At 47.5% G+C, this 24630-nt stretch overlaps 1 protein-coding gene across 1 annotated transcript in view; it reads left to right on the top strand.

The window, feature by feature from the left end:
* Positions 1-24630, top strand: part of CHRDL1 (chordin like 1) — a 632262-nt gene that overhangs the window by 225648 nt on the left and 381984 nt on the right. The window contains exon 3 of the mRNA XM_069211416.1: positions 2291-2384. Coding sequence (XP_069067517.1) covers positions 2291-2384 — 94 coding nt within the window. The remainder of the gene's footprint in view (positions 1-2290; positions 2385-24630) is intronic.

The raw sequence follows: 24630 nt of genomic DNA, 5'->3' as shown, positions 1-24630 counted from the left end.
GATGTTAGGTTTGCCTGAGTGGGTCTGCATGACCACAAGGTCCATGGCTGCCCGAGAACGGAGTCAAGGGCGTTTGGAGCCTGGAATGATGGCCCAGACAGCTGCCAAGAGGAAGGGCAAGAGGCGCAGGAAACCCGCCTCAGATGTTCCCATGGTGGTGGACGGGCCCTGAGGAGGAGGAGGCCCCTGAGCCAACTGGGGAGGACATGGCTGACCTGGGCAACCTACCTGAACGTGCTGGCTGGCAAGTAGAGGGTGGGGCAACCAGGGCAGAATTCTGCAAGGTGCAGAAGGAATGCCCCACCCTTCAAGGTCTGAGGCAACAGGCTGCAGCCCAAGCAGCAGGTGACGCCTCTGGCACTCACCATATTTACTGGGAGAATGATCTACTTTACAGTGAACCTATGGTTCCAGGTCCTAGGGCAGCACATGTGCAGGTGGTCCCCCAGTGTTACCGGGCGTTCCTACTGGGTCTGGTTCATGACATTCCACTGGCAGGACATCTGGGCCAAGACAAGACCTTTAACAGGCTTGTCACCCACTTCCATTGGCCCAGAATGAGGGTAGCCTCAGATAATTTCTGCAGAGCTTGCCCCACCTGCCAGGCTAGTGGAAAGACAGGGAAAAAGATTGAAGCTCCCCTGATCCCACTCCCTGTCCTTGGCACCCCCTTTGAAAGGGTGGGCATCAACATTGTTGGTCCCTTGGGCCCCAAAACTGCCTTGGGCAACAGGTTTATCCTGGTTTTGGTGGACCATGCCACCCGCTATCCAGAGGCCTTCCCTCTGAGAACAGTGACTGCACTGGTGGCGACCAGAGCCCTGCTGGGAATATTTGCCCGTGTGGGATTCTCTAAGGAAGTTGTGTCTGACAGGGGCACAAACTTCATGTCTTCGTACATGAAGTCCATGTGGGATGAGTGTGGGGTGACCTACCGGTTTATTACCCCTTATCATCCTCAATCCAATGGGCTTGTTGAGAGATTCAACAAGACCCTTAAAGGCATGATTAATGCCTGCTGTTTGCTTACAGGGAGGTGCCCCAGAAAGGGGTGGGGTTCAGCCCCTGTCAGGGGACCACTAACCATAGTTAATTGACTTCCCAACATTAATTTAAGACATCCTATCCAAGGTTTGCAAGGGCCACACAGTCATTGGCCACTGGATGGCAAATCTCTTCCTTATGCTAAACTAACCTAAAAACAAATTATTTATTTCCTCCTAAATCCTGATCTTCAAAATTACCAATTTCTATGCTATGTTGTTACCCCCACACTCTCTGCATACAACTCTGGACTGAAACCATGGCGTATTGTTCAAATCTACTAGCACCAAACACCACTTCCACACACCAACTGCCTGATATTAAGCTCTCAATAAATATAAAATGCATTAAATGCATGTAGGCCTTTCTCTAAGCTCATTCAATCCATTTTACACAGTACTAAACTTTGCTATTAGAATGTTTTTTAACCATCTTAAGCAAATTCCTACATACTAATTACATTATCAGATGGGTGTGACATCAGCAAAAAAAGGGGATACTTATAAACTGTTTATTTTGTATTAGAAATCCCTGATTAACTATGTCAAAATATAGAAAAATATATGTGCCTTCTCACAACCTAAACCCTAAATCCCTAAATCCTAAACCCTCAGTGCTGCTTCACAGTTGTGCTGCTTTGAACTATCACATCCAGTTGAACTGACCCCCACCCCACCATTTTCTGCTTTCAAAGAATCCTTAATGGCCATCTACTCATACTTCTTGCTAGCTCACTCCTTCATTCCTGTGCTCTCCCATGTTTTTGGTGTAGATCTAGAATACTAAGTATAGAATATTGTATGGCCACAATATTGAACCTAAATATTGAGGACCGAACATGAACAGGTAAGTATGCATGGATTTTCTGTGCCTAATTCGAAATATATATACCGTAATTATGTAAATATCTTCAAGATAAACAGATGTGGAGTTAGGAATATAAAATCTATACTTATCTATATTCACTTACCGTCTCAATATTTTGGTTACAATATTGTGGCCACTCTAAAGCCAACATTCCAGACTACCACCATATTTTTAAGATTATATAAATTCCAAATAATATCCATTGGCTTCACAAAACGGAAAAGTATCACATCCGCTTAAATAACTCTATCTAAAATTGTTTCAAAGTCCTGAAATATATATTTGCAACCTGGTTCATTATTAAAGTCTTTGAACTATCACTACTGTGTAATTGTTCCATCACTAGCACTGTTAAAATAACTATTCAATGTTCCCACAGAACGGAAATGTTGTCTGCAGTAGAGTGAGATGCCCAGTTCCTCACTGCTCCAGCCCTGTACATGTGCCCCAGCTGTGCTGTCCACGGTGTCCAGGTACAGTAACGCAGGATTAAAATGTGAATGTGAATGTACCTACAAATGTACATATGCAACTTGCATGCATTTAAAAAGGGTGTACTTGGTTTATGTATGATGTTTCAAAAAAATGGATGTCTCTTAGGTCTGGCAAACAAGCTGAAAATAAATGGTAAAGACTTTGGCTCTGTTCGGAGGGATATTTCTCTCTCATTTCATCCTGTTATCTGTATGCTGTAAAATCCCTCCTCCTACCGAGTGCTTGCATTGCAATGCATGAGGGCTATTTTACATCTCTAGTGTACACAATCAATTCAATTATTTATTTATCCCGCACTTGCATTGTACACAGAAAACAATCCTTTCTTGTTTTGTTTCTTGACTGCAGAAGAAAGCACAAGTACAGCACAGGCAACAGCAGTCAAGGTTCCTTCACGCAGAGGCGCATACGAGACACAAACACACCAATATACACACCAACACACACAAAACCACCCACCAGTGGAACTTCCATCGCATTAGTACATTATTGTAAAGTCCAAGGGAGGCAAAAAATCCATCAACCAGGCATGTGAGTCATTCTGGCAGCCAGCTCATCATCTCAGCGTGCAAATTGTGGGTGCTTACACATGACATCAGAGCATGAGTGGGTCTCAGACAGCATTGTTGTGGTTATTCACACCTTTGACTTCTGATACAACAGGCGTTTTCATTTAGGGTGGGCTGTGTCTGTGCTGCACTTCATTTGCAAGTGTTAGCTAAGGTTAGTACTATTTTAAACCATTGCATGCATATGCTTACTTGCGAGAAAAAAAATGACCACAAGATGGAACCAAAACTATGCATTGATCTGAAAGAATCCTTTTTTCTAGGGGGAGGGGGTGAGTGGAGAAACCAAACAACAAAACGTTATTTGAGCTTGAGACACTTGTGAAATCCTTGACACTCTCAGCAGCCTTCGACACGGTCTCAAACAGCACCTTATGCACCAGACTCCATGACGGGGGTATCCACAGAAAAGCCCTGCAATGGATCCACTCCTTAATCTCAGGAAGAACACAGAGTCAGGGTCTCACCATACACATCCAAACCTATAGAAGTCAGCTGTGGAGTTCTTCAGGGATCCTCCCTGAGTCCAGCACTCTTCAACATGTAAATGGCCTCATTTGCAGCCATCGTCAGAGGCCATGGAATGAACATTGTGTCATACAACGATGGCACACAGCTCATCATATCCTTCACTGAAAACCCAGACGAGGCCAAGAGGAACTTCCACACAGGAAAGCAAGCCATCACTGCCTGGATGAGGGAGAGCTGCCTCAAGCTCAACTCTGACAAGACCAAGATTATCATCTTCGGTAACTCAACCACAGCCCGGGACGACTCCTGGTGGCCCACATCTCTCAGCACCCCACCTTCTGCAACCGACCAAACCTGCAACCTTGAAAGCATCCTCAACTCCTCCCTCTAAATGACACAACAGGTAAACTCGTCACCTCCTCCTGCTGGCACACCCTCCGCCAACTCTGAAAGATTTTCAAATGGATCCCAGTAGACTGCCGCAGGACAGTCAACCACGCCTTAGTCACAAGCAAGCTCGGCTACGGCAACGCATTCTACCCTGGCACCACAACAATGAACATCAGAAAGCTGCAACTCATCCAAAACACCGCCACCAGACTTGTCATGAACCTCCCCCGCCATGAACATATCTCCCAGCACCTGACGACCCTCCACTGGCTCCTGGTGGAGAGACAAATCTTCAAGCTACTCACCCACACCTACAAAGCCATTCACAACATCGGAAAGGCCTACCTAAATCACTGCATCTCCTTCCACAACCCCGCCAGACCCTTCCGCTCCGCCCAGCAGGCACTGGCCACCATCCCACACATATGGAAAAACACCACCGGAGGCAGGTCCTTCAGCTACCTCACAACAAAGAGCTGGAACAACCTACCCTTGCACCTCAGACAAAGCCCATTGCTCACCATCTTCAGGAAGAACCTCAAGATGTGGCTCTTCAGATGAGGCTCGGTCCGTCCCCCTGCCTCTGACCCCACCTCCCCCAGCACCTTGATACCCTCACGGGTGAGTAGTTTCTCTCTACAAAAACGAATTGATTGATTGATCCAGCATTCACAAAGCCAATAGGTCTGGGTTTAATATGCTAATCCTTGCAAATAGAATTTGTGCATGTCTCTGTTTGCGTATGTTGGCACATTAAAGCCACATCTGCTTGCTTTCCCAATTCCTAATTTTGAGAACGTATTACTATAGATGAAGTGTTTGCGTTTTTTTGTTGATTTGAGAAAGGCAGCAAATCCCACAGGATTTCACCGTTAGAAATGGTAAAGATCCAGCATTCATAATTTGATCACTGAATTCGTCGGTAGGCTGTACAAGGGTTTGTGGTCTGTCTTAATGTGACTGCATCAGCCTAGGCCCTATCACATTTTGCTGCCTAATTCTGTTCTGGTGATTATTGGTGACTTTTGGGGGGCATGGCTGTTTGCATTGTATTTCAGTATTCCAGGCAACAATTATGGAATCAGTTCTTCATGGTGACTGGTTTGGAAAAATAGGAGAACAGACAATGTTGAAAGATGACATCCATGAATGCCAAATTGGTTTGCTCAAGGTGAGGCCAACGTGCAACTTTATACTTTATAAAAGGAAATTGGGGCGAGGAGGGGCCCAGGATTGTCAATCATAAGTGAATTTGTATTTGTATTTAGGATTTATAAAGCTTATTATGCCCATAGGTATCAAAGCGCTGCCAACGGAAAGAAACTGTCAGAAAATGCAGTTACGAAAGGGCAAAAAGCCAGGTCTTGAATTGCTTACAAAGCCCATATGAGAGGCTAAGCTGGCAATGGGGAGGGGCAACGTGTTCCACAGTTTCAAAGCCGCTAATGAGAAGGTGTGGCCACTCCATCTGGTCTTCCTAAACCTAGGGATGATCACTTTCCTCAAAGAAAAGGATCTCAGTTGTCTTTTGGAGAGTACCAATGAAATGCTCACCTCAGGAGTGAAGAAACCTGCAGGTGCAGAGCCTTATGAACCATGCAAAGAGCTTTAAAGGTTACCTGCTTTGTGACAGGCAACCAGTGAAGGAAGTGCAGGCCTTCTCTCACTGAAAGGCATTTAGGTATAGTCAGAACCAAACGGACTGCCGCTTTCTGAATGACCTGGAGTTTCTTCAGCAAAGATTTGTTAATGTTTAAATTCAAGGCAAGACGTAATCAATGCAATAACTACTGCTGCTGTTCTGAGCTCTACTGGGATAAGACAAAATATATTTTTCAGAATTTTGATAATGTAGAAGCAACTACTTGTGGTCCTATTGAACTGTGTATCAAAGGTGAGTGTATTGTCGAAGATAACTCCTAGATTTTTCACAGACACAACCGGAGTAGGTAGGGGCCACACGCCTCTGGCCACCATAGCTCTGACCACATCAAGTGCTCAGCCCCAAAGGCCAATATCTCTGTCTTTTCTGCATTCCATTTCAGACAGTTCTCCTTCATCCTGACACTAATGTCTAACATACAGAGTTTAAACTTCTCTGCCACAGATAGTAAATCATCAGGTATTAAAAGAATAATCTGGGTGTCATCTGCGTAAGGCAGGACCTGGAAGCCAAATCATCACACCAAAGTTGCTAGCAGGGCCACGTATAGATTGAACAGAGTGGGGAGGAACAAGGACACATGCAGCACCCTACAGCAGAGCTTGAAAGATTCTGCCTGAAAGTTGCCACAGCTGAATCAAGTGCTTCATCACCTAGCACTATACCTTTTGTCGTTCATTCAAGTAGCTTGTGTTTGTAGGTTGGAAGCTGTGGTCAGCTCAGTGAGCATCTCTCGCTTTCTTCACTGTACTTTTCTCTAAGCTTTTGTGAATCTTTGGCAAGATGGCTCATTAAGCTCATGCTCATTGCTGACATTTGTAATGACTTCTAGGTCATACGTTCAGACCCCAGCAAAGCCAGTTCAGCCGTACCTCTTACTGAGGTCAGCAAATGGAGTATCATTATATTTGGTAATAGCAGAACCTTGTGTTTGGTGCCAAAAAATAGCAAAATTGTGGGATAAAGCGCTATGGCATAGATGTTATTTTTATTTTAATGTCATACATTTGAAGTGCATCTCATTCTGCTCCTACATATTTGCTACTAGGTACATATAATACTGGAAATATTGGGTTTACTCATGGATAACAATATAAGTTGGAACACGTTATAGCCAAAGTTATGAATGGAGAATTGGATTTAATGTGTTGCATGATTGTCTAAGCTTTGTGCCTTTGAGTAAGCTTTACCTGCCAAAGACCATTCAACCACTGTATATTGTACTCCCCCGTCGTTGTACACAATTGTTTAAACTATTGATAGGCAATGTAAGCAGCATTATAGAGAATCTCTGTTGTTGCAAAAGAGGACCACAGCTGCTGTAATTAGAAGAGCTAGTTGGGTAACAACTGGCAAAGGAATTATTAACTTGTTCGGTGTTCTACTTTTAATAATGCTCAGTGGTACCCTTGTAGAACTGCCCTGTCTGACAAGGGTGGTAAGGCACTGGTGGTTGGTGCTAAGAGGGGGCTGGCCTGGAAAACAGGAAAACAGACTGTCCAATATGCAACAACTGAATAAACTATTGAAAAGAAGGCTTAATGCCATATGAGACATTTTTCAGGAGCATTTCCCCGAACAAACAGGTTTTTTTTGTCATTTTCTCTCATTCAACAGGTGGAAGAATTGATAATCTGGGCATTGGCAATTTTTGCTTCATTTGTTTAGTTTAATAATTGTAATAGTGCTGTAAGTGGTACTCTTCTATAACCATTTATTAGTGCTGCTGTAAGTGGTACTCTTTTAGAACCATTTAATAGTGCTGTAACCTGTATTCTTCTAGAGCTATTTAACAGTGTTGCAAGTGGTAATCTTCTAGAACTATTTAATAGTGCTATAACTGGTACTCTTCTAGAACTATTTAATAGTGCTGTAAGTGGTACTCTTCTAGAACTAGTCCACAAGAAATATCCTGCCTTACAAGGGTGTTTAGGCTTTGGTGGTTGGTGCTTCTGGTGGACTGGACTGAAAACAGGATTTTCTGAGGTTGTAAGTCAGGAGTCGTCCAATAAGCAACAAATTAATAAACTATTGAAAAGAAAGCTTAATGCTCCATATGAGATATTTTTCAGGAGCATTTCCCAGAGCAAACAAGGGTTTTTTGTCATTTTCTCTCATTCAACAGGTGGAAGAATTAATGATCTGGGCAATGGCAATTATTGCTTCACTTGTTTAGTTTAATAATTGTAATAGTGCTGTAAGTGGTACTTTTCTATAACCATTTCATAGTGCTGTAAGTGGTACTCTTCTAGAACTAGTCCACAAGAAATATCCTGCCTTACAAGGGTGTTTAGGCTTTGGTGGTTGGTGCTTCTAGTGGACTGGGCTGAAAACAGGATTGTCTGAGGTTGTAAGTCAGGATTCGTCCAATAAGCAACAAATGAAGGAACTAGTAAAATGATGTGACGATGTTCCATACTGAGTTATTTTTAGCAGCATTACCTGGGACCCTTGAAGAAGGGCTTTTATTTTTTGTCTCTTACTGTACAAATGGGAGAATTGATAAGTGAAAGCTTATTAAAATTGTGATACAATTATATGTATACCTTATGTATGTATGTAAGAAATAATATATTTAGTGTTGAGTGGAATTATATATGCTTAAAATGGTTCCAATGGAAGTTAAAATGTTGTTCATTAATTGGTTGCTTGATTAATTGATGGATTAAACAACAGAGGTGAAAAGGAAATTTGATTTTATCACTCCTGGCTTACTAGATGTGATCAAGGGGATCCCGTCCTGAGCCGACACGGTTTACGGTATCATTTTCACAAACTGCTTAGAGGTAATTGAGTGTACTGTATCCACCTCGCTAGCATCAGGGCAATTAAGAGGTCTTTCTCTTATGTTTGTTAGAGTTAATTGTGTGCCACTTAAGGGTCTGAATACCCCCTTCTCTTCTTGTGGAGCACTCTTCTTCCCTTTTTGTCATTTTGATGCCATATTCAAGGTTGGTGATTGATCAATAGTTCTTCAGAACCTGGCGGTCCGCAATGGTATTTATCAAGAGATTCATGAAGATCAAAGTTGTATTGTATTTGTGACAAACTGAGACATATGTACTTAGAAGAAAAATACGTACATCTAACCTGCGCTCTTTCTCACAGAGTAATCTGAATTGGGTGTCAGTATTTCCACTGACGTATTGCAGATAATCAGAACTGGGTCTCAGTATTTCCACTGAAATGTCACAACTATTCAGAATTGGGTCTCAGTATTTCCACTGACATGTTGCACCTGGAAGCTGATAAGTAACTTAGGGCCACATGTCCAGTGGTAATCGTTTGTGATTAACAAACAGCACATTTTTGTGATTCGCTGTTTGGTAATCACCAATGTACAAATGTGTCCTTGACACATTTTGCGATTCCCAGTGGGTCACAAATAGACCTACCACATGAATAATAATGAGGTAGGTCTCGATGTGCGACCCATTGAGAATCGCCAAAATCACAGGGGTGGTCTCCTGCTGGGGTCAGCAGACCACCATGTCTGTGATTACTTTTAAATAAAGCAGTCTTTTTTTAGGTCGAGCATTCGAGACCTCTTGCATATAGTTTAGTATATACTTCTTTGTGGGCTTCAACTCCGCCCCTGCTTCCCATTCGCTTATGTGTGTCATTTAAAAATCCTTGCTTCTTAGTGGTTAATCTTTCCTATTTGTCCCACCTTCTCCTTGTTGCTGTTGGGACATCCCTAACTCCCTCCCCCTGCACATTGATTCTTGTCCCGTCCGCCTCCATGACACTCCCACATTCACGGGAATCAACATTAGAAACCCGCCCAGCACGCACACAGCAGAAGTACAGTCTTAGAAGGGAGTGCAGGTGCTTAAATTGTTTGAGCATTGCTGGTGAGAAATGTTAAGAGGCTTATTTTGGTGGAGAAAATGTGGGGATACTTTATAGAACAAACTCGAGGTGTCTGCTTCCCATGCTGCAGTCATGTAGAAAACAATTTCCAGCTCCAGTCAGACTCGTGGCTTGCAGAGAAGCTGCGCACTGTAGATAGCATGTGCAGTCCGAAACTTAAAGGAGTCTGACTGGAAATGGCATCTTGTATGGCTGCAGCTTGGGAAGCAGACATCTCGAGTCTGTTCAAAGGTCTTTTTGAAAAAACCAAAAGGCTTGGCGCTTCAATAATCTGTGAAATCTGACTTCTGGCAGATAAACTGCAGCCGCTTCTTTTTCATAGCGCTGCTCTTTCCCTGTTGGAATCACAAGGTGAAGATCCATACAAGCGTTTATTTTATGGATCTTGGGGTTGCATTTTCCAGCAGAACCCCTTTCCTAAACCAAATGACAACTTCTGAGTGACTGGACATGAGAGCATAACTGTTGCTACTTTTAGAATGCAGCAGACTTCTGCAGAACGAAGATTTTCATCATTCCTGAAGCCTTTTATCATCTGATAGCTATAATTAATCCTGGGATAAGCGTCCCTGAGCTGGTGGGCAAGATAGGCTTTCTAGCGCTTTGATAATAAGGCTGTTGAGCACACACGCTCTCGTCAGAGCACAGTGCACTCGTGCAGGCTGCCATTTCAACAGATGGAATAGATAGCCACTCTGAGAGAACGGATTTTGCATTAATGTTTGTGTGTGTTCATTAATAATATAAAGAGCCTCCCCTGCACATGCTCATTGTTAATATTCTACCTGGAGTTGAAAAGTTAGCTGTGTGTATATGCTGTGTGTGGGGATGTCAGTAAGCTCTGCTTGACGCTCTCTATAAAGTTGTCCCAGAGCTGCATACTTGGCTAGTATGGACTGTGTAAGAGGCTGTCACTAAGCTTTCGCTTATTTTTAGGGGCAAGTGCAAAGTACTCCGTCCCCTGTTGTAATCTCTCTTTGGGCGTCTAACCACGCCCATGTCACGTCAGTCACTTTCATTGGTTTGTGGGCTTGCCTTTTAAAATCCGCTTGCTTTCACTAGTGGGAGGCATGCATACGTCATGCCTTTTCTGGTGTTTAGCCCTCCTCGAGCGTACCGACCAACTACTGAACACATACGAAGCTCAATGTTTTCCATCTGTTTTCTAGACTACTTTTTCTCTTTATTTCACAACGCGGTCTCGCTGGGCAGTAGGCAAGCACTTTACATGACATCGATCCTGTTACATAGGTAATTGCACTTTTGCCGGTTATATGAATAATTGCACTTTTGCCAATAGATTTCACTGCAAGCAAAATTTGATTTCCCTTTGTGTGTCTGATTTGTGCTGATGGCGGCCGTTGGCTCGCTTATGTGAAACTTTAACTTTTCAGTTTATATGGCAAGAAAAGTCCAGTTAGTTATGTGAAATTGTTTTACTTAAAATTTTCAATTTATGTGGCAAGAAAAATCTGGTTAGGATTTTACAATGCTAATAGCTCTAACTCAAGCAAACGCGAGACCCATTGCATTGCAGATGCTTGTTTTTTAATGCAGCCCGTTTTCCTTAAAGGGAAATGGGATGTGTGTCAAAAAAAATGAAACATTTTCTTTTCTATTTTTAAGAGTAGGCAGTGGTCCGTGGTACCACTAACTGGTCTTCAAAAACGCTTTTGCAAGCATTCACAGAGGGGAAGGTCCCTTGGGGACTCCTGATTTGTGAATGGGTCGCAACAAATTGAATTTGGCTGTATCTTGCGAATGTTTTGTAACTGCATTTCGGTCTCAAAACATTCCCACATACCACTGCAATTCGGTATTAGGAAGGGACACCCTAAACATGCTCCTAGTACTGAATCGCGATTCGATAAAAATCACAAATAGGGCTTTCTACATCCCCAAAAGCCATTTTGCATTCGCAAATGGGCCAATTCTGCAAATTGGCCTGTTTGCGAACAGCAAAAAGGTTTGTACGTGTGGCCTTCAGTGCGATATAAAGTCAGAATTGTTTGAGTGAGAATTGCTCCCATGTGCCCAGGACTGTCTCACACGTAACAATTCTCATTGTTTAAGACTTCAGAAGCAAGAATGCCCACATATCTGCATCAAATGTTTGGTTATAACACACCTGTGAATTACTTCTTTCCCTACTATGAACACTGATAATGGCTGTTATGTTCTAACTATCCGTCTCGATTTCGCTCGTTGTACGTATTTGGTCAGTACCAAGAGCATGATGGCAAAATCACAACACCCCAAAAAAAGTAGAGGATTCGTAATCCGGTTAAAAAAATGCACCTCCTCGCTGACCACTGTTCTGGCTCCCACTTTCTGAGCACAAGAAGCAAAGGCTACATGCAGTATTCACAAGACTGCCTGGAAAAACAACCCCCTCCTCCTAATACACCTTGTCAGTATTTACAAACGGGAAGACGGTCCTTTTCTGCATGGGCAACCGCATTCTGGAACTCAATCATACGCTACTCGACGGAGATGGAGACCACGCTGGTGTTAAAGGTTATGTTCGTCGGTTTCACTGCATAGTTCTTGTGCGCTTGACTGTATTCTTTAACCCACTCAGAGGGCTTCTTTCTAGTGCCAAGAGACTGCTTAGGCGGTGAACGCACGGTTTGGAAAGCTCCCAACATATAACATACTGTACAGTAAGCTTCGTAGCGCAAGTAATAAGTAAATTGACTTAAGCTGAGGAATAAAGAATTGAAGTGCCAACTACTTTGCAATATATAGGCTTTAGGAGGGGTTCTCTAGAAAGGCAGCCGTACAGATATTAATTGCATTTATTGCGCCTTTTTTATTACTTTTTACTTCTTAGGTAGCTGGTCTGCCTCTTTTATTCCTTTTATTCCCAAGGACCAAAAAGTTGGCAAGACTCGAGCTCCTGTCGGACTGCTGCCTCCTGTTTGGAATACGAAGCTAGAGGCAGCATGCATTTTAAAAGCGCTGTGTCTCCTGCTCTGACTAACCCCGTAGAACCATTTGTAAAAAGGATCAACTGAGAACCACATTAAACAAAAAAGAAAAGGGATTTGAAGCTCACTGCTGCAAGAGCAGCTTTCATCTCCATCCTCTTTTATGTAATTATTCCACATCATTCCAACTGTCACGTGGAATTTGTCAGCTGGGTTATTCTTCCATGGCTGCCCGGAGTCTAACAATGTTCTCAGACTGGGAACTTGCTAAAAGTCCAGCCAGCACTGAAGTGAAGGAACCAAGGGCCAGATGTTCAAAACTTTTGCACGTCACAAACAGCGAATTTAGGGCCAGATGTACGAAAAAAGCAAGTCGCAAATTGCTATGCAGTACGGTGTCTCAGACACCGACTGCAACTCGCAGTGGGGTTGCAATGACCCACCTCATGAATATTCATGAGGTGGGTCGCAAATTGCGGCCCCATTGCGAGTATGGGCACTCGCTAACATGGAGGCCTGCTGACGTCAGCAGGCCTCCATGTTAGCGACCTGCTTGTCAATAAAGCAGGTTTTTTTTTTTGAAGTGTAGCCCGTTTTCCCTAAGGGAAAACGAGCTGCACTACAAAAAAAAACCGAAACCTTTAGTTTCGGATTTTTCAGGGCAGGGAGTGGTCCCTTGGACCACTCCCTGCCCTGAAAAAATATGTTTGGGTGCAATCACAAACTGGAAGGGGTCCCATGGGAACCCCTTCCAATTTGCGATTGGGTTACCATCCACTTGAAGTGGATGGTAACTGCGATGCCATTTGCGACCGCATAATGGTATTGCATCCCAATGCGATTCGCAAATAGGAAGGGAACACCCCTTCCTATTTGCGAGTCTGAAATGCATTTTGCGAGTCAGTAACGACTCGCAAAATGCATTTCTGCATTGGGATACGCGTTTTGCGACTCGCAAACGGCAAATTTTGCCGTTTGCGAGTCGCAAAACGTTTCGTACATCTGGCCCTTAGCTGTTTGCTACGTGCAAATCAAATTCAAATCAAATCATAAACATTTATAAAGCGCTCTACTCACCCGTGTGGGTGTCAAGGCGCTAGGGGGAAGGGGTTACTGCTGCTCGAAGAGCCAGGTCTTGAGTTGCCTCCGGAATGCGGAGTGGTCCTGGGTGGTCCTGAGGTTGGTGGGGAGGGAATTCCATGGTTTGGCCGCCAGGTAGGAGAAGGATTTCCCACCTGCCGTGGTGCGGCGGATGCGAGGGACGGCGGCGAGAGCGAGGTTGGCGGAGCGAAGTTGACGGGTGGGTGTGTAGAAACTGAGGCGACGGTTGAGGTATTCGGGTCCCTTGTTGTGGAGGGCTTTGTGTGCGTGGGTGAGGAGTCGGAAGGTGATCCTTTTGTTGACGGGAAGCCAGTGCAGGTGTCTCAGGTGGGCGGAGATGTGGCTGTTGCGGGGTATGTCGAGGATGAGGCAGGCGGAGGCGTTTTGAATTCGTTGCAGACGTTTCTGGAGTTTAGCAGTGGTTCCTGCATATAGGGTGTTGCCGTAGTCCAGGCGGCTCGTGACGAGGGCGTGGGTCACGGTCTTTCTGGTGTCGGCGGGGATCCAACGGAAGATCTGTCAGAGCATGCGGAGGGTGAGGAAGCAGGAGGATGATACGGCGTTGACTTGTTTGGCCATGGTGAGAAATGGGTCCAGGATGAAACCGAGGTTGCGTGCGTGGTCTGAGGGCGTTGGTGCGGTGCCAAGGGCCGTGGGCCACCAGGAGTCGTCCCAGACGGTCGGGGTGTTTCCGAGGATGAGGACTTCCGTTTTGTCTGAGTTCAGTTTCAGATGGCTGAGTTTCATCCAATCTGCGACGTCTTTCATTCCATCTTGCAGGTTGGTCTTGGCGCTGGTGGGGTCCTTGGTGAGGGAAAGTATCAGCTGAGTGTCTTCGGCGTAGGAGGTGATGATGATGCTGTGTTTGTGTACGATGTCGGCGAGGGGGCTCATGTAGACATTGAAGAGAGTCGGGCTGAGCGAGGAGCCTTGTGGGATGCCGCAGATGATCTCGGTGGGGTCTGAGCGGAAGGGTGGGAGGTAGACTCTTTAGGAGCGGTTGGAGAGGAAGGAGGTGATCCAGTCCAGGGCCAGTCCTTGGATCCCGGTGGAGCGGAGGCGGGATATTAGGGTTCGGTGGCAGACGGTGTCGAAGGCAGCCAAGAGGTCGAGGAGGATGAGGGCGACTGTTTCTCCGTTGTCCATCAAAGTTCTGATGTCGTCAGTGACTGAGATGAGGGCGGTTTCTGTGCTGTGGTTGGCTCAGAATCCGGACTGCGAGGGGTCGAGAAGGTTGTTGTCTTCAAGGAAGTTGGTAAGTTGCTTGTTGACGGTCTTCTCTATGACTTTGGCAGGGAAGGGGAGGAGCGAGATGGGGCGGAAGTTCTTCAGGTCCCTGGGGTCCGCCGTAGGTTTCTTCAGTAGGGCGTTGACTTCAGCGTGTTTCCAGCTCTCTCTCGGGGAAGGTGGCAGAAGAAAACGAGCTGTTGATGATGGTCTGGAGATGCGGGCGATGATGTCGTCGGCTTTGTTGAAGATGACGTGTGGGCAGGGGTCCGATGGGGCACTGGAGTGGATGGAGTTCATGGTGGCTTTGGTCTCTTCCGTGTTGATGTGAGTCCAGGCGTTGAGGGTAATGGCTGGGGTTGTAGGTTCTGTGGTGGTTGGCTGGGTCTGGTGTCCGAAGCTGTCATGTAGGTCGGTGATCTTACGATGGAAGAAGGTGGCGAGGGAGTTGCAGAGGTCTTGTGAGGGCGTGATGGCGTTGGCGTTGGGGTTGGAGAGCTCTTTGACGATGTTGAAGAGTTCTTTGCTGTTGTGAGTGTTTTTGTGCAGTCTGTCTGTGAAGAAATTTCTTTTGGTGGCGCGGATCAGTTGGTGGTGATCACGGGTAGCGTTCTTGAGGGCAGTCAAGTTATCTGCGGTGTGGTCCTTGCGCCAGGCTTTCTCGAGGGTGCAGCAGGTTTTTTTTTATTCCTTGAATGTATCGGTGAACCAGAGAGGTTTTTTGGTGTTGGTCTGACTTGGGAGGCATCTGAGGGGAGCGAGGTTGTCTGCGCAGTTGGTGATCCAATGCGTGAGGCTGAGGGCTGCGTCGTTGGGGTCGGTGGAGAAGGTGGGTGCAAAAAGGTGCAAAAAGCAAATTGCGATGCCCAATCCCTGTTTTGCGAGTCAGTAACCTGGTTACCGACTCACAAAACGGGACTGCAAGTCGCAATTAGGAAAGGGTGTTCCCCTTCCTAATTGCGAGTCGCAGCGCGATGCTGTATTGTTTTGTGACCGCGAACATGGTCGCAAAGCAATCGCAGTTATCACCAGTGTCACATTAGTGGTAACCTGTTAGAAATGGGGTCTTTGGTTGACAGTCAGGTTACCCCCTGTTCAAGCAAGGACCCTCACTCTAGTCAGGGTAAAAGAGAATCACCCTCAGCTAACCCCTGCTTACCCCCTTGGTAGCTTGGCAGAGCAGTAGGCTTAACCTCAGAGTGCTAGGTGTAAAGTATTTGTACCAACACACACAGCAACTTAATGAAAACACTACAAAATGACACAACACCGGTTTAGAAAAATAGGAAATATTTATCTAAACAAAACAAGACCAAAACTACAAAAATCCGACATACACAAGTCAAGTTATGAATTTTTAAAGATTAAACTCCCAAAAATAGCGCTTAGAAACAAAAATGCTTCAATGAGATGTTAACACGGTGTCGTGACGGAGTCGTTCCCAACAAGCCGACACCAGCGGCGCCGGACACAGAGTCGTGTAGACCCCCAAGTACAGTACCTTTGGTGAAGAGTGAAAACAAGCCGATGCGCGAAGTTGGGGATCGCGGCGTCTGTGCGAAACGTTGAACCCGTGCACTTCAAGCAGCGTCGGTCACGACGTGGTGCGGCGACTTCCACGGAGTCGCGGACTTCAGCGGGGCGGCTGTGGCGACGGGCCTGCGAAGAGTGTCACGTTCCAGCGAAGGTCACGGCGTCAGGTGCAGGCGGCGTTACCGGATTCAGCAGCGGCATCGGTCCGGAGTCGTCCGAAGTCGATTTCCTTGGATTTCCACCAGCTTTCCTTTCAAGGGCCCAGGGACTGGACAGGGCACTACTTGTCAGAGCAGGAGTCTCTCCAGAGACTCCAGGTGCTGGCAGAGAGAAGGCTTTGCTGTCCCTGAGACTTCAAACAACAGGAGGCAAGCTCTAACTCAAGCCCTTGGAGATTTCTTCACAAGATGGAAGGCACACAAAGTCCAGTCTTTGCCCTCTTACTCGGCAGAAGCAGCACTGCAGGAAAGCTCCACAAAGCACAGTCACAGGCAGGGCAGCACGTCTTTCTCAGCTATCAGCTCTTCTCCAGGCAGAGGTTCCTCTTGGTTCCAGAAGTGTTTCTAAAGTCTGTAGATTTGGGTGCCCTTCTTATACCCATTTTAGTCTTTGAAGTCACCTTTCTTCAAAGGGGACTCACACCTACTTGTGAAATCCTGCCTTGCCCAGGCAAGTCATCAGACACACAGCAGGGGGTTGGAGCCGGCATTGTCAGAGGCAGGCACAGTCCTTTCAGATGAGAGTGACCACTCCACCCCTCCCTCCTAGCAGAGATGGCTAATCAGGAAATGCAGGTTACACCCCAGCCCCCTTTGTGTCACTGTCTGGTGTGAGGTGAAAAACAACCCAACTGTCAAACTGACCCAGACAGGGAATCCACAAACACGGCAGAGTCACAGAATGGTTTAAGCAAGAAAATGCTCACTTTCTAAAAGTGGCATTTTCAAATGCACAATCTTAAAATCAACTTTACTAAAAGATGTATTTTTAAATTGTGAGTTCAGGGACCCCAAACTCCACATGTCCATCTACTCTCTAGGGGAATCTACACTTTAATCATATTTAAAGGTAGCCCCCATATTATCCTATGAGAGAGACAGGCTTTGCAACAGTGAAAAACGAAATTGGCAGTATTTCACTGTCAGGACATATAAACCACATTACTATATGTCCTACCTTATCCATACACTGCACCCTGCCCTTGGGGCTACCTAGGGCCTACCTTAGGGGTGCCTTACATGTAAGAAAAGGGAAGGTTTAGGCTTGGCAAGTGGGTACACTTGCCAAGTCGAATTTACAGTGTAAAAATACACACACAGACACTGCAGTGGCAAGTCTGAGACATGATTACAGAGCTACTTATGTGGGTGGCACAACCAGTGCTGCAGGCCCACTAGTAGCATTTGATTTACAGGCCCTGGCACCTCTAGTGCACCTTACTAGGGACTTACTGGTAAATCAAATATGCCAATCATGGATAAACCAATTACATACAATTTACACTGAGAGCATATGCACTTTAGCACTGGTTAGCAGTGGTAAAGTGCTCAGAGTTGAAAAGCCAACAGCAACAGGTCAGAAAAAAATAGGAGGCAGGAGGCAAAAAGACTGGGGATGACCCTGCATAAGCAAAAGTCCAACATAACCCATTCGCAAAAGCGAAGGGGTCCCCATGGGACCCCTTCCACTTTGTGAATGGCATGAAAAAATGAAACGAAAACGTTTCATTTTTTTGTGTTGTAATGCATCTCGTTTTCCTTTAAGGAAACGGGGCTGCATTACAAATAAAAAATATATATATGCTTTTTTAAAAGCAGTCACAGACATGGTGGTCTGCTGTCTCCAGCAGGCCACCATCCCTGTGAGTGCCGCCACTTGCAAGGGGGTCGAAAATTGCGACCCACCTCATTAATATTAATGAGGTGGGCCTTTGCGACCCCCTTGCGAGTCGCCGATGGTGTCAGGGACACCATCCTACATTCTGGATTGCGACTCGCAAATTGCGAGTCGGTCTGACTTGCAATTTGCGACTCGCAATCCAGATTTTTAATACATCTGGCCCCAAGTCATTTGTAGGAAGCAAGAAGCTGGGTGCACTGGTAGGTGTTTTCAAGGCTGCTTGACCTGCTACACTAAGGCACGAGTGTACTACAAGATGCTATTCCCAAACCTAGGTGCGAAGTTTACACCTCTGTCTCTCCCATACTTATACTTGCAGAAATAGCCCTCTACGTGTGATCTTGCACACTACTTGTTCCTTCTTTGCTTGTATCACTTCTCAATAGCTTGATAGCAGCGGCAACTTTAGTGGGTATGAATTGCATTCAGAATCGTTTATACTGTGTGTTCATTTTCATGCACATCCACAAGCGCATTGCGTATATTTATTGCAAAGTGTCATTTTGAATAAATCAGTGCAATATTTGCTTTAGGACTACAGCTATATAAATAATGCTTTTTCCTACTCATGTAGTGCCGCCTATTTTAGCTTTATAGTTTATATAGCTTTATAGTTTGCACGTACTGTTCCATTTTTGCATCGTCATGTGATAAGAATAAGTGATCCCAAGTTTTCAGAATCTTGTTGAAGTAGTGACCATTAATATTTCTAAGGAGCAGTTAAAGGTTTTAGGCCCTCATTATGACATTGGAGGTAAGTACCGCTTACCGCCATGCTGACTGCCGCCAACATACCGGCGCGCAGCAGATTACAGTTACCCATAATATGACATACACCGTCACTATACAGCCACACACACAGGTCCGTCAGCCCAAAGGTCAGTGGTAAACTGGTGGTAGCAAAACCGACACCGTTACACAAACAGAACTACTCCCACAGCATTATGACCCACGAATCACCGCAGCGGACATTCAATGGTGCTAAACCATTGGCGGTACATACCGCCGTGCTCCAAATACACACACACATACAAAAAACACTACATTAGACAATTTGAATAACACACACCTGACACCCATACACAAACCACTCCCACACACCCACACCACTATAAAACACCCACCCACATTACCCACAACCCTTTACGACTAAAAACAATTGCCACAAGAGAGATAGCAAGACAACAGACAAGACCACAGCCACACACCACCATCACCTATACACCATCTACGCACCTTACATCACACACCCCAACACATCACTCCACACACCCTCACCCATACCACTCACACTACACCCATGGCACCACAACGACACCCCAGATTCTCAGAGGAGGTCATGGTGGAGGAAATCATCCGGGTAGAGCCACAGCTATTCGGATCACAGGTGCAACAGACATCCATTGCAAGGAAGATGAAACTATGGTAGAGAATCATGGACAGGGTCAATGCCGTGGGACAGAACCCCAGAACAAGGGATGACATCAGGAAGAGGTGGAACGACCTACGGGGGAAGGTGCGTTCCACAGCAGCAAAACACCAACTAGCTGTACAGAGGACTGGCAGTGGACCCCCACGTCCTCCCCCACAACTAACAACATGGGAGGAGCAAGTATTGGCAATCATGCATCCTGAGGGCCTAGCAGGAGTAGGAGGAGGACTGGACTCTGGTAAGTCAAATATCTATTACTATCACCCCCCCTACCTGCATGCCATCACAGACCCCCACCCTTACCCTCACTCCCATCACTCCACTACCTCACACACACCCCACCATCACAACCCACCCCTCCCAATACCAAGCCTTGCATGTAACACCCATGCACGGACCCCCATCACAGACCTGCATGGACACCCATCACTAAAGTATGCACACTAGAGAGCATCAGCTAGCCCACCAAATAACTTCTCACACAAGGCAAAGCTGTCACGGCAATAACAGCCATAGAGGGCAACACACCCATGCACAAGATGTCACACGCAGAAACAATAACACTGCATTTACATCCCCACAGGTCTCCCACCCAACATCACCGGAGAGGAGGTGTCAGCAACATTCAGTCCCCCCCCCCCAAGAAGAGGCCCACAGTGATGAAAGCAGCTCTGGACGCCTGGATCTGGATGACTAACCTGGCCCATCAGGGACCTCTGGACAGTCGGTTACCCAGGCACAGTCCCATACCACCACAGAGCCTCCCCCTCAGGAAACACCAGCACAGTACCCACCCAGCGGGCCCATACCTCTGACCCCAGGACACGTAAATCAGCAGTGTGTCCACCACTACAGGGACCGCAGGCCAACCCACAAATATAGGACGATCAGGGACCTGGTGTCAGAGGCAGTGGCACAGGACAACAGGGAAGCTGGGGGGACTGCTGTGCGACGGGAGGACAGGCCCAGGGATCCGACTCTCCAGGAGGCACTCACCAAGATCCTAGGAGCATACCACCATTCCCAGGAGACGATGGGCCAGATACTGGACAAGTTGCAGGAGACCCAGGGGCTGCAGGAGGGACAGTACCTGGGGATCAGGGAGGAATTGAAGGACATCAACAACACCCTGGTCACCATTGCAGGGGTGCTGGCAGACATGGCCAACACCATGAGGGAGGCAGTGGCACACCAGTGGGCCCCTGACACCAGCCAAACCGATGAACAGCTTTCCATCTCCGCTGCCGCTAGTGGACATGATGCCCCGCCACAGGATCAACAGCCCACCAGCACCCCTCCCCCTGCAGAAGGAGAACCACCCTGCAAACGGTCCCTGCGATCCAGGCAGAAGCCAAAGACTATTGCCAAGACCCCTGACAGGAAATAAGACTCTCCTGATTGTCACCCTTGTGTCCCACCCTGTCTACCTTGAACTTCCATTGCTCCACTTCCTATTCCCCTTGGACAATGCACCTATGATCCACATAGACTGGACTCTATCCTGGACATTCCTCCACCATCACCCCAGCCCATTGCACATCCCCCTCTACTTATAGGCACATTAATAAACACCATTTGAATAAATACAAGTATGGAGTCTGTCAAATGATTGAACTACGTATTAATTTAACAAGCTTTAAACACTGCAATACAACTGTACAGTAATGCATACATAGGAATGACCTGTAGTAGGCTGCAGTCAACACACCAGGAGTGATAGTGAGGCACAAATATCTGAAAATAGATATGCCAAAGGGTACAGTAAGTGGCCAAAGAAGTGGGAAAATCAGCCTGCCAGTGACAATGCCAAACACAAAACTGTCAATGAAAAGTGAAGTTACAGTGTCTTACCTGTGTGTCATTGGAAGTATTGTCATAATATTGCACTTCTGTTGTCCTCATCCTCATCCTCTGCCTCCTCATCTTCACTGTCCACAGGGTCCACTGCTGCCACACGGCAATCTCCAACCTCATCCTCCTGCAGAAAAGGCACCTGGCGATATAAGGCAAGGTTGGACAGACCTTCTTGGGTGAGTAGTACAGGGATACACCTGTTAGATGGAGGCAATGAAACCTGGCCTTCAGGATGCTGAATGTCCTCTCTGTGATTCTTCTTGTTCGCCCATGTGCCTCATTGTAACGTTCCTCTGCCCTTGTCCTGGAATTCCTCACAAGGGTCAGTAGCCATGAGAGGTTGGGGTAACCAGAGTCACCTGCAAATATCAAGGGACAACTGTTAGACACACACTAACCCTCAGGGCCCACACCATACCCATACACCAACACCTACTGGGTGCCTGTCCTCAATTGTTGCCAAGTCCACCAGGGTCCTGTACACGGGGGATGTCTCCATCTCCTATTCATCTGCAGCGGTTGCAATCTGGGTGGCAAAACAGTGAGCAGCTGGTCAGTATTCCATATTTACAAATACTACACTGCATTGCATGTTGTGACTGTAACTGTATATTGTTGGATAGGTCCAAATGGTGCCTATGTGTACTGTGACGCAGTTAGGTGCCATGGCCTGCACCCCCCCTGAAATGGCATCCGTCTGTCCTGTATGTCCTGCATGGAGGGACATGTGGAAATGAGGTAATTCTGCTGACGTGTGCCGTTGCGGGAGGCGGTCGAGAACCGCAATGCAACTCCTCATTGGATACCATTAGGCCCTATGGGCTACAGTGGCCAATGGTGATGTACGCTGGTGGTGACGGTACGCAGCGCTGCGGACGTGACCGCCACTTTCTATCTGTTCATTCACTTGCTACCTGACCTTCAACAGGTGAGGAACTACACTGCAAGTGCTGCTGGGACCTGTGTCTGGAACCGACCATGGCTTGTGTCACTGGGGAAAGGGCCCCTGCCTTCCCCGCTGTGGAATTGGAGAGACTGGTGGATGGGGTCCTACCCCAGACTGAATGCTGTATGGGCCTCCAGACCAACAGGTGAGTACACTGTGAGCACGATGCATGGGGCATGAATGCATGGAGTGCTGTGTGTGAGGGCCTCGTGTGGGGGGGTTGGTGGAAGGGCCCTGGGCAGCGTACTGCATGTATGGTGGGCAATATCTGTGCATAAGGGGATGTGAGGGCTATGGTGGGCCATGAGTGTAACAGGAAGGACGGTCTGACTGATACCTTTTCCTATGTGTTTTTCTCTGCAGGTCAGCGCGCATCAAAATAAGGGTAGATGGTGTGCCATCGCCAAGGACGTGCGGACCCTGGGGGTCTACGGCAGGCAGAGCACCCACTGTCGGAAACGGTGGGAGGACCTGAGATGCTGGGCATGGAAGATGGCAGAGGCCCAGCTGGGGATGGCCTCCCAACGAGGAACGGGTGCCCGTCGAACTCTGACCCCCCTGATGGCCCGCATACTGGCGGTGGCCTATCCGGAGCTGGATGGGCGCTTGGGGGCATCACAGCAGCAACAAGAGGGTGACTACAGGGCCCCAATATACTACTTGCGTGTGGTGGGGTGGCATCCAGGTGGGGGATGTGGGCCTATGGGTGTCCCTAGGCCAGGCCAGACACTGCAGGGTAGGTCCCATGTTGGGCAGGGCCTGATGTAAACCTCCTCCAACCAAGGTAGTAGGCATCCACTACTGGGCAGGGGTCTGTGGGTCTCAGGTATGCTGCAATTGGCTTTAGGTATCCCTGTCCATAGGCTGGTGACTAGCATTGTGACTGTTAGTGCATTGCCTAGTGCGTACGGCTGTTCCCTGTGTATGTGTGTCGTGTACGGCAACAGTGGTGTTGTTGTCGCCATTGACCAAGGGTATCCTTTGTCTCCCCTCCCTTTTTGTTTTGTCACCCTGTCCTAATGTGCATCAGCATCATCTGGTGGAGGAGCAGAGGCACCTGCGATGGGGAGAGCTGCATCCCACAGGGCCCAGGAGGCCGACTCCACCGACGGTGAGAGCACCAGTGGGACGGAGGGCGAGGGGAGCACCATGGCATGACTGAAGGGGACAGTTCTGACAGTGATACCTCCTCCGATGGAAGCTTCCTGGTGGTGGCGGACACCTCTGTGCCCTCCCCAACTACAGGTACAGCCGCCGCCCCCTGTGCCAGCACCGTCCTCCCAGCAGCCCCTCAGCGTGTTTCCTGTGCCCGCTCACCCAGGAGGGTGGGCATCTCCTTCGCCCCAGGCACCTCAGGCCCTGCCCCAGTTAGCCCTGCTGCCCTAAGTGAGGAGGTTATTGACCTCCTACGATCCATCTCTGTTGGGCAGTCAACCATTGTGAATGCCATCCAGGGGCAGGTAGCCCATTTGCAACAAACAAATGCATTCCTGGAGGGCATTCACTCTGGCATGGCAGCCTAACAGTGATCAAGGCAGGCTCTGGCCTCCTCCCTGATGGCAGCCATTGTCCCTGTTCCTAGCCTCCCCCCTCCAACTTGCTCTACCCAATCCCATTTCCCTCAACCCCAATCTATCCCAAGCACACAGGCAGACCAGCATGCACACAAGACAACACACAGGAGTGGTTCAGGCAAATACAAGCACCACACATCATCCCACAGGCACTCACCCATCCAGATGCAGACATGCCAACATCCACTGCCTCCACTGTGTCCCCCGCCTCCTCCTCGTCCACCTCCCTCCCAGTTGCGTCTACACTCACACCTGGATGCACTACATCCTCATCCACTCCCACCATCAGCATCATGCCTATCACTACACTACCCTCGCTGGCAGCCACCACCCCCACATTCATGCACACGTCCCCTGTGTCCTCTCCCACTGTGTCTGTGCTCCCTCCTCCCAAAGCACACAAACACAAGAAGTCAGACACCCAACAGCCATCCACCTCACAACAGCATCCAGCCCACGCACCTGCACCCAAACATAGCAGACACCTCCTACAACAACTTCCTCTTTCTCCACTCCTAAACCTTCACCCTCTTTCCACCCCAGTGTACCTAAGAAGCTTTTCCTCTCCACTGTTGACCTCTTCCCTACCACTTCCCCCCGTCCTTCACGTCAGGCCAGGGTGGTCAGAACCCAGGTGAGCACCTCAGCCACCCAGTCCACGGCCACAGTAGTGTCGACAGCTACTGCAGGCGGGAGAGGATCCCGGGCACCAGGCAGCAACACTGAAAGGGTGCCTTCACCGGGTGCTTCAAGGAAGGGCAA

The sequence above is a fragment of the Pleurodeles waltl genome, chromosome 2_1 (assembly GCF_031143425.1).
Source record: "Pleurodeles waltl isolate 20211129_DDA chromosome 2_1, aPleWal1.hap1.20221129, whole genome shotgun sequence".
Taxonomy (NCBI): Eukaryota; Metazoa; Chordata; class Amphibia; order Caudata; family Salamandridae; genus Pleurodeles; species Pleurodeles waltl.
Note: the sequence above shows the minus strand (reverse complement) of the source record. Positions and strands in the feature narration are given on the sequence as shown.